Below are 10,851 nucleotides of genomic sequence, written 5' to 3'. Positions count from 1 at the left end.
TATTTTTTTAAGATTTATTTATTTATTTGGGGGGGAGAGAGAGAACACATGTGAATGGAGGAGGGGCAGAGGGAGAGGGAAAGAGAGAATCTCAAGCCGACTCTGCTGAGCTCAGAGCCCCATGTGGGGCTCAATCTTAGGACCCTGAGATCATGACTTGAGCTGAAATCAAGAATCAGATGCTCAACAGACTGAGCCACCCAGGCGCCCCAAGTCTATGTATTTTTTAATTAATTACTTTTATTTTTAACAGTGGTAAGAGGACCCATGACAAAATTTACCATCTTAACCATTTTTTTGTTGTTGTTGACAGTTTATTAAATACACTACATTTGTACCTTATTCTGTAGTTTTTTTAAATCATTCACACAGGGACTTAGTAAAAACATACTTTATAGAAAACCATCTGCAAAACTAAAATAAAAATAAGAACGCACATTTTACACACATATTAGATAAACTGCTGGAAATCTTAGGAATTATTTTAATGAAGGTGATTGTAAGACATGAAGTGCCTCGACTTTATCAAATCTGACACCAGACCATGACTTCAGAAGTGTTAATGTTGAAACGTGGATGCAAAAGTGTCTATTAACAAAACTGTTCGATCTAACAGTGCTTGAGAAACAGGACAAAATAAAGTATTATTTTTCTTCTACAGATACTTTTCTGAATCCATTTGCTAAGCACTCTCCCTCCCATTCAGAGAATTAATTGTGCGGGCTGATGAGGCAATGAAAAAACAAACTAGAGCCTATTTACAAAACATGCAAAGGGAGAATTTTAAGTAGGTGTTTGTTACTGCAGAACTGCTTAAAAGTGACTACAGCTGAGTGAGAGTTATCAGTCCTCCCCCCTCCTTTCTGGAAGAAATACATGTTCAGGGCATGGACTATAAAACGGCATACAGTGCAAAGACAGAAACAAAGACGTTTGCAAATTCTTTATATTTCCAGCTGTTGAGACAATATTTTTGAGAGCTGAGGTTACCTCTAGCGGCGAAACCAGAGCCAGCTATTAAGCAGCCAGAATGCTACAGTAATTGAATACATGACCATTTCTCTTTTAGCACGCTCTTTGTTCTCCTCTTCTAGAAGCTGTAGACGTCTATTTAGTCTGATTATCTGTCGTCTTAATGAAGCTGCATCTACAACAGTCATGTAGTCTGAAGTTCCTTCAATTGTTGTATCTATATGCGAAATGCCATGCCTGACGTTGTCATGATGAGGATTAGAAGTGGTGGCAGCAGACCCACCACGCAACACAGGTCTTTCACAACGTATTTCATTTTGTCTTCTCACACTGCGATTTTCATCCAGCACATCCAAGATCTGCTGGTAAGCCCTAAGAGTGGAAGACTGGATAAGCGACAAAATGCCTCGAGCAGAGGAAAGATTAGCTCCATCTTCAGGTAACGTTTGGGGAGGACAGACCCGAACCTGTTGTGGCAACGGTGTCACAATGGAGTCAGCTCTGACCAGCTGTCCGTTTTGGCGAACAGCATTTTCACTCATAGAGCGCTCTCTTTTTAGCCTGCCAACTGCACGGATTTCTTCATTTTGAGGGGTTGGAGGAGGTCTTTCTAAATCCAGAAAATCTAGTGGTCTTTCACTTAATGTAAGTACACGAGGTGGTGTTTTTAGTGCCAGAGGTTTAAAGGGAGTTGACTGAATAAGGTCAAGATCTGCAGGTCTTGAAAATGGAATGTCTTCATTATTTCCTGCTACAACAATCCTCTCTGGCACCTGCATAATGACACTAGCATTTGGAACTCCTTTTTGGAATCCTTGTTCCAGGTCAGCATTTGGTGGTGCTACCTTTAATTTCTCCGGGACCCTCATCTGCTGACTAATACCTTCGGTGTATTCCATTTCATACTGAATTCGACTAATTTCCGCCATCTCAGCAGCAGTGGGAGAAGGAAATGCTGCCCCACTCACTAAATGTGTACCAGCTACTGCGGGCTATTTGGCACTATCTGCTTCTGGGCTTCATATTAAATCCTTTAACTCGCTTCAATGTGCCTGTGCTGGATTTAGAGCCACTTTTGTCCCGCTGGGCCCGCTGGAGGGTCCCCGACCACCGCCGCCGCCCGCCGGCTCCCAGGGCGTTCGGGTGGGCGCTTCCGGAGGCCGTTGGCCGAGCGCACGGAGGCGCCCGGGGAAAGCACCGGCCGGAGCCCATCTTAACCATTTTTAAGTGTACGATTTAGTAGTGTTAAGTATATTCACAGTGTTATGCAATGGATCTTCAGAACTTTTTCATGTTGCAAAACTGCAACTATATACTTATTAAATAGCAACTCGCCTTTTTCTGCCTCCCCCCAGCCCCTGGCAACCAGCATTAGTAACATATTTCCTTTTGAATGGGGTTGGCCTCTGCTTACAACAGGCTCAATCTGGATATTAAAGGAAAACCAAACTGTTTTTCTTTTTAACCCAAAATGATGGGTAGGAGAACCAGGAGACCAACTCTATCAATTTATTCCAATAGGCAGGAACTACCCAAGTAACCCTACCAGTTGTCCCGTTTGGAAATGCCCAGTTCTGAAATTTGAAGAAGTCTAGGAAGCAAACCTGAATGCTATGGATGTCCACTTTTTAAAATACGTTCCCTTGGGTGGGAGGTGGTGGTGGTGGGGCTCCTGGATGGCTCAGTCAGTTAAGCAACCAGATCTTGATCTCAGCTCAGGTGTAGATCCCAGGGTTATGAGTTAAAGCCCCATGTTGGGCTCCACACTGGCTGGGCACAGAGCCTACTTAAGATAAAAAAAAAAAATTAGGGACGCCTATGTGGCTCAGTGGTTGAGTATCTGCTTTCGGCTCAGGGCGTGATCCCAGGGTCCGGGGTCGAGTCCCATATTGGGCTCCCTGTGAGGAGCCTGCTTCTTCCTCTGCCTCTCTTTATGTGACTCTCATGAATAAATAAAATCTTTAAAAATAAAAATAAAATAAAAACTTAAAAAATAAAGATTTCCTTGGATCTTAAAAGCACTATGTTGTTTTTTTTTTTCTCTGAACCATTACAATTCAGCTAATTATCAACCGTAGGTCTTTCCTTCTCTTTTATGTAGTTGATATTTTCAGAATATAAATGCAACAAGAGAGGTTTGTTGTTGTTGTTGTTGTTTAAGATTATATTTATTTATTCATGAGAGAGGAGCCTAAGTATGCAGTCATGGAAAGGAAATTGAAAGTGCTAAGAGAAGGACAGAATTTTTTTTTTATTTGAGTCATTGTTTGATCTCTCAAAAGACCAGATTCAGCATCCTGAGTGAGAAGGTCTGATATGAAACATATGCTGATATAAACGGGGAATAAATAAGAAGTCATCTTCCCTCACCCTGATTCATAATAGCAATTAATGATGATAATGAAGCAGATGATGGTAATGATGATGATGATTGTTGCAAGAAGCAACTGCCATGGTTGTTGAGTGTTCCCTGCATGCTCTCACTGGATAGGCCAATACTGCAAAGCCCTGACCACTCTTTACCTGGACTGTTTCTCAAAGTTGTGTTTCCAGTACCCACCCCTGAGCGATGAGGCAACATCTCTTCTTGGACAAAGAGCAAGATGCTTACTGCTTACTATAAAAGCTATGAATTGGGGTCCCTGGGTGGCTTAGTCAGTTGAGCATCCAACTCTTGATTTTGGCTTAGGTCATGATCTTAGGGTCCTGGGACTGAGCCCCTCCTCAGATTCTGCACTCAGCAGGGAGTCTGCTGGAGATTCTCTTTCTCTCTCTCTGCTTCTCCCCCTGCCCTCTCTTTCAAATAATTAAATAAATCTTAAAAATCCTTTAAAAAAAGCTATGAATTCCCAAAGCTCAATGTTCCTCAACAAGGATGCAATCCAACCGAGTTCTCAGCATCTAACTGGGCTTCCACATGTCATCCCTGTGGGGATTGAGGGCAAAGGGAACCAATGCAAATATGCAGATGCTCACATTGTTTTCTGTGCTGTGAATAAAACTCTTTTTTAAAATATTTTATTCATTTGTTTGGGAGTGAGAGTGAGAGAGAGCACGTGCGAGGGGGAGGGGCAGATGGAAAGGGAGAAGCAGGCTCTCCACAGAGCCTGATGTGCAAGTAGCCTGATGTGTGGTTCGATCTCTATACTCCAGGATCATGACCTGAGCCAAAGGCAGATGAGCCACCCAGGCAACCTGAGTAAAACTCTTTTATCCCTCAATCTGTAGTCTCATGTCTTTTGCCAGCATCCATGAACCTATACAAAGTTGATTCGTTAACTTACAAGTAGGGTAAGATGCCAGACCTGACAATAATAAGATAAGCTTCTTCTATCTACTGTGGTTAATAATAATAATAGATAATATTAATTAAAAACTAGTAACAAAACCATTTATTGAGGGCTTCCAAAGTGCTAGGCACTCACTGCTCTATGTACTTGATATAAATTATCTCATGTGATATCCACAATAACCTTACTAAGAAGTCCAATGACTTGCCCACCCAAGTTCACATATTCTCAAGGTGTCCTGACAATTATCATTACTGTTCTCTCTTCCTTGCTAACATCCTTCTATACTCCTTACTTTTTTTGCCTTCTTGTTGTAATTCTTTGTTTTGACCATCAAAAAGGCCATCATATAAAAATAATGTGAAACTCACTCCCCCAGAAAACTCTTTCGTATTTCAATTTTCTTCTTAGGATAGTGAATAGCCCAGACTCTGGAGCCAGTCTTCACTCGCCAGCTGGGTTGACTTGGGGCAAGTTATTTAATCTCTCTTTGTCTTAATTTCCTCATTTGTAAAATAAGAGATAATAACAGTACCAATCTAGTAGGGTTGTTGTAAGTCTCAAGTGGGTTATTATGTAAAAGGTTTGCAATAATGCAGTTCAATTGAAATTCACTATTCTTCTCATTCTGCCTTCTTTTTTGAAAACAGAATATTCCTGAATCATCTTTTCTACCGTACAAATTTTAGACTGATGGTGATTATACTAATCATCTTCAACCTCATCATAATCTCCACTTGAGTGCATACCATTTGCAAGTAGGTACTATGTCTACATCAAAATGATATTCCATTTCAACCAAAGAATCTATCCTATCAGGGACCTAACACTGTTAGATGCAAGAGGGAATGCAAAGCAAGTTGAAGACATTGGACACTGCCCTGGCCCTAAAGAAACTGGCAATGTATCTAAGGCGATGAAATTAACACACATGAAATCATAGAGGGGGAATAAATAATGATTGATATAATAGTGCTCATATAACTACATTATGAATTTAGAGAAAGCTAACAGAGTGGCTAAAGCAGGCAAAGAAGCCTTCATATGGTAGAAGTAGGAATCATGCTGAGTCTTTTTAAAAAAAAGATATTATTTATTTGAGAGGGAGAGATGGCAAGAGAGTATGAGCTGGGGGTGGGGGAGAAGGAGAAGCAGGCTCCCCGCTGAGCAGGGAGCCCAAAGCAGGGCTTGATCCTAGGATCTGAGCAAGAGGCAGACGCTTAACTGACTGAGCCACCCAGGTGCCCCAGAATCATTCTGAGTCTTTTTTTTTTAAGATTTTATTTACTTATTCATGAGAGACACAGAAAGAGAGGAGGCAGAGACACAGGCAGAAGGAGAAGCAGGCTACATGCAGGTAGCCTGGCATGGGACTTGACTCCGGGTCCCCAGGATTGCCCCGGGCTGAAGGCGGCACTAAACCACTGAGCCACCTGGGCTGCGCCATTGAGTCTTAAAATGTGGACATTTGGGATCCCTCGGTGGCGCAGCGGTTTAGCCCCTGCCTTTGGCCCAGGGCGCGATCCTGGAGACCCGGAATCGAATCCCACGTTGGGCTCCCGTTGCATGGAGCCTGCTTCTCCCTCTGCCTGTGTCTCTGCCTCTCTCTCTGTCTGTGTGTGACTATCATAAATAAATAAAAATTTTAAAAAAATATTTAAAGTGTGGACATTTACTCTGGCAGAAAGGGAAAAAGGTAAAGACTCAACCTCTAACACTTTCTAGTTTCTACAAATCTTTTCCACCTATAGACTCATTTTGTCCTTGTGGCAAGCCCCTAGGGTAGACAGAGAAGGCATTCATATTCCAGCACATAGGTATATCCTGATGCACAGTGGTATGTAACTTGCCCAAGGTCTAGAGCCAGTAAGTGGAACACACTTAACTACTTGCTACTCCAGCTACAGCAGAGCCTCTGCCTGCAAGGAGCTTATACCTGTTAATCGTGACTCTCCTATAGATATAAAATGAATATGTGTAAAGATTTTATTTAACTCAGGGCACTTGGGTGGCTCAGTGGTTGAGTGTCTGCCTTTGGCTCAGGTCGTGATCCTGGGGTCCTGGGATCGAGTCCCACACCAGGCTCCCTGCGGGGAGCCTGCTTCTCCCTCTGCCTATATCTCTGGCTCTCTCTCCTTGTTTCTCATGAATTATTTTATTTAACTCATTATCAACAAAAGAACTGGTCAATGCTAACAACCAGTCCAAAGGAGGAGTAAAAAATGCACATATTTATATGGATTAAGGAAATGTTGCATTTAAAAATAGATGACAAGCTGGCTTTTTTTTCCATGGAGGGAGGAAAAAGGAAGTCAATTGAACTGCCACCGGACAGAATTTATTTGCACGTCTATGAACAAGAACTATTTTTCATTGCTACCAGTTATCTACAGCTTGCAGAGTTTTTCAATAGCTCAAAGAAAATGAAAGATTGAATGCACATAACTCAAAGAATCTGCTCCAAACAATGGCTAGTTTCCAATGGAGGCACTCAGGAGTCTCTTTTGCTTATTACAAGTTTCCCTATGTTCTATGAGTTATAGACATATACAGAATACAAAGGAAGTAATAGCAAATGTTACAAGGCCACATCCATCCAGGGCTGGAGATGTGGGTTGGGGACACCTGACCCCATATCTTGAGGTGCCAAGCTGGTCTTAGGACCAGGAACCTAATTAAGGATGAAGGAAGCCATGTTGTGTTGAGGGGTCATTTAGAGAAGTCTGCTCTAAAACCGATCAGCTTCGAGTTCAACAGATGCTTGAAGGTGGGCTTTCCAAGTTGTTTAAGTGGTAGATGGTGGTGAGTATGGTCCAGGCTGGTCAATTTTATAGCACCCAGATTCAGAGATTCAGTTAATCATTTAATTAAGTTTATATCCACCTTTTTTTTAAAGAAAGTAGTAATTAATTTTATGAGATCAAATAGACACACTTTCCTTACTGCCAGAAACTAGAGGTACCAGGAGAACAAGATGTTTTATTGATGTCCCAATGAAGGGTTTGCACAAACATGTACTTATGTTTGCATAATATTCATATATGCAAGTATATAGCTTATCTCTTAAAATGTAATATGTACTTATATTAATATATAGACCAGGCCATTCATGTAGGCAGCCATCTACACGCTGTGATCGGAAGGATAATTAAAAGCCTCTCTGCTTCCCAGATGTACCCCTAGTGGTCTGCCTTCATTTACATTTCCACGTTAATGTTATTTCTTTGGAAAAAGAGTTCCAAAGGCACATGACCTGGTAAAGAGGACTAACAAAAAAGTGGGATGGAAAGGCCCAGAATGTAGGCAGAGAGGGCAGGCCTGAGAAGGATGTCAGGAGGGCAGCTCTGGAAAGTGCCCCAGGATGTGCTCTAGGCACCTAGAGGGAGTATCAGTGACAAGGATAGCAGGAAAGTAAGACAAAACTGACTACATCAAAATTGTGATGGCCATGTTGGAGTATCCCAGGATAGAAATGCATTAAGAATCACTCTGTAAAAAAAAAAAATACAACACAAAACTGCTCCATAGAAGAATGTAATTTCAAAAAGTCAAGTCACATATTATATGAGAGGGATCTAATTTCCCTAATGTGAACATGTTGTTGAAGAGTATTTGGACTGGATGACGGGCACTGAGGGGGGCACTTGACGGGATGAGCACTGGGTGTTATGCTATATGTTGGCAAATCGAACTCCAATAAAAAATATACAAAAAATAAATTTAAAGAGAGAGATAAAGAGAGAGAGAGAGAGAGAGAGAGAGAGAGAGAGAGAGAGAGAGAAGCATAGTATTTGACTGAGAACCCATATTCTGGGAGAGAAGTTTCAGATCAGGTATGACCAGAAAACCAGAGTAAAAGTGGGGAAACTGGTTTCTCATCCAAGATCAAGGACTTAAATGCAAACAGCCCAGAGAGACATCTTTACCACCGTCTGCATCCTCACCAACCTGAAGATCAAAGCTGTCATTAAATGCCTATTGTTCCACTGAGCTGTAGCAAATGAGTAAGCACATGCATGATCCCCTGCCCTTGCAGGCTGTATAAAGATGTGCACCATTCCATGGCAAGATTACAGTCAACAACATCAGAACTTGAAAAAATTGATGACTTACAATAATTTATTTTTTTAAAAGATCTCATTCATGAGAGACACACAGAGAAAGGCAGAGACATATGCAGAGGGAGAAGCAGGCTCCCTGCAGGGACCCTGATGCCGGACTTGATCACAGGACCCCTGGATCGCGACCTGAGCCAAAGGCAGATACTCAACCACTGAGCCACCCAAGTGTCCCTAACTTACAATAATTTAATCAATTACATATTTTTCACCGAGGGCAAATAAGAAGGGAAGGTCATTTATCAGGGATCTGAGCAAGGAAGCCTGCATGAGGAATTACTACCACTCTCTCCAGATTTGTCTGGTGGAGATAGACTTTTGAGAGCTGATTCAGTGATGGGGAACAAGGAAGCTCATTGAATGGGATCTGGTATGTTTTAGTAGGATATTTGTAGGTGGGAATGAAATGAATGGAGTAATCACATGCATTAGGGGAAACTCCCTTCCCTTAATCTCACATTTCCTTGAGGGAACTGTACACTGTACGACATACTTGTAGGGACACCCATGATCTCTCTCCTTGACCCTCCCTTGGGCCCTACCAAGTGAAGAGAAACTTAATGTGAGTCATGAGTTTTTGAGAAGAAACTGAGAATGCTCTGCTCTGCCATTTCAATGGCTAATTTATTGCGATCTACTAAGGACAGATGTGGGAGAAGGCCTGGGCTTGCCCTCTGAGCCAGTGGTAGGTGGGTGAGGCTCCCTAATTCCAGGGTAGGAGAGGGATTAGAAAGACAGTTGAGGGTCTCACATCTCAGCTACATCCCCCAGTCAAGTTTTGCAATCGATGCTTTGATCTTCTCTCTGACTCTGGTGCTCGGGGCTCAGTTGCTTTCAAATGAGGAAGAGGAAAAGTGGTGTTATACATTGTTCTCCTAAAACCCACCAGACCAATGGGTAAATTTATCAGGGAGAAGTGGGGAGAGCTGATAAGAAAGAGAGAAAAAAACTCCCACAAACCTCATGAAGAAGTTCAAATTTCACTATCTTCCAATTTCTTTTCTGCAGTGGTCATTGTGAACATTATGCTATTTAGTCCAGCGAAAGACTAGTTTTTATTTCTGTTTTTTAGATGCCAAACCATCATGGGTTGATGCTTTTGTTTTTAAATTTATTATTATTATTATTATTATTATTATTATTATTATTATTTTAAATAGGGAGAGAGGTGGGGGCAGATGGAGAGAGAGAGAGAGAGAGAGAGAGAGAGAGAGAGAGAGAGAGAGAATGTTAAGCAGTTTCCATGCTAAGCATGGAGCTGGACTTCAGCCTTGATCTCACAACCCTGAGATCATGACCTGAACTGAAATCAAAAGTCAGATGCTTAACTGATTGAGCCACTCCAGCGACCCCAGGCTGATGCTTTTTAAAAATATTATAATAAAAACAACTTACTATAAAATGATATTAAGTGAAAACCAATGACACACAAAAAACAATTTTTAAATAATTAGGTGAGACAGACATAAAAGCATACTCGGCTACATTGCTATAAATGTTTTTTTTCTGTAAAGCTAAGCTCTGGCTGGCGTTTTACATCCACTTTCCTCCCTCTCGCGTTGCTTGTCAGACCCCAGCCGCCAAAATGGTGAAGTAGATCAAGAGCAAGTACGCTTTTCAGGAAGCCTTGAACAGTGCTGGGGATAAACTTATAGTAGTTGACTTCTCAGCCACGTGGTGTGGACCTTGCAAAATGATCAAGCCTTTCTTTCATTCCCTCTCTGAGAAGTATTCCAATGTGGTGTTCCTTGAAGTAGACGTGGATGACTGTCAGGATGTTGCTTCAGAGTGTGAAGTCAAATGCATGCCAACCTTCCAGTTTTTTAAGAAGGGACAAAAGGTGGGTGAATTTTCCGGAGCTAATAAGGAAAAACTTGAAGCCACCATAAATGAATTAATCTAATTACATTTTCTGAAAACATAACCAGCCCATGGCTGTTGAAAACTTGTAATTTTTTTATCTACAAAAAGGAAATATCAAGTATGAAGACTATATGCTCAACCACCATCTGATTATAAGTGACAATAAAATATTAATTCTACCGTTTTTTTAAAAAAAATAAAGCCAACTCTGAATTTCCAGCTTCTCTCATTGCAGACCAGTAATAAACAGTTTGCAGGCTAACACTGGTCTGCAATCCACGCTCTTAAGTAGTGTTGATCTGGTCTACTTGGGATCACAGAATCCTCATCATCTCCTATAAAAATGGGACACAAAATAGTATAGTGGTGAAGACTGCAGGGTCTGGTAACAGGGCTCCAATTCCCAATGAATGAGTGGTAGAATCAACATGAACACCTCCTTCCTATGGTTGTTATGAGGATTAGATGGGAATATGCTTAAAGCACTTGACTGTGCCAAGCCCTTACAAGTATCCAATAAATGTTATTATTATTCTGGACCAATGTCCATTTGGGGTGGTAGTGTCTGCTTAATGTTTTGGAAGATGCCTCAATGGGTATAAATAAAT

The 10,851-nt window shown here is 41.5% G+C and overlaps 1 protein-coding gene and 1 pseudogene across 1 annotated transcript; one reads left to right on the top strand and one right to left on the bottom strand.

Moving 5' to 3' along the window:
- Positions 1–470: 470 nt before the first annotated feature.
- LOC129518287 (mitochondrial fission factor-like) lies at positions 471–2,174 on the bottom strand. Its single transcript, XM_055338379.1, has one exon. The coding sequence runs from the start codon at positions 1,899–1,901 to the stop codon at positions 993–995; it is 909 nt and encodes a 302-aa protein (XP_055194354.1). The 5' UTR covers positions 1,902–2,174; the 3' UTR covers positions 471–992.
- Positions 2,175–9,965: 7,791 nt separating this feature from the next.
- Positions 9,966–10,368, top strand: LOC129518545 (thioredoxin-like; annotated as a pseudogene).
- Positions 10,369–10,851: the final 483 nt, after the last annotated feature.

The sequence above is a fragment of the Nyctereutes procyonoides genome, unplaced genomic scaffold, assembly GCF_905146905.1.
Source record: "Nyctereutes procyonoides isolate TBG_1078 unplaced genomic scaffold, NYPRO_anot_genome, whole genome shotgun sequence".
NCBI lineage: Eukaryota > Metazoa > Chordata > Mammalia > Carnivora > Canidae > Nyctereutes > Nyctereutes procyonoides.
This window is presented reverse-complemented; position numbering and strand designations above follow the sequence as displayed.

Excerpts from the sequence above, each read along its gene's own strand:
- LOC129518287 (XM_055338379.1), bottom strand. The coding sequence starts at position 1,901 with ATGGCGGAAATTAGTCGAATTCAGTATGAAATGGAATACACCGAAGGT.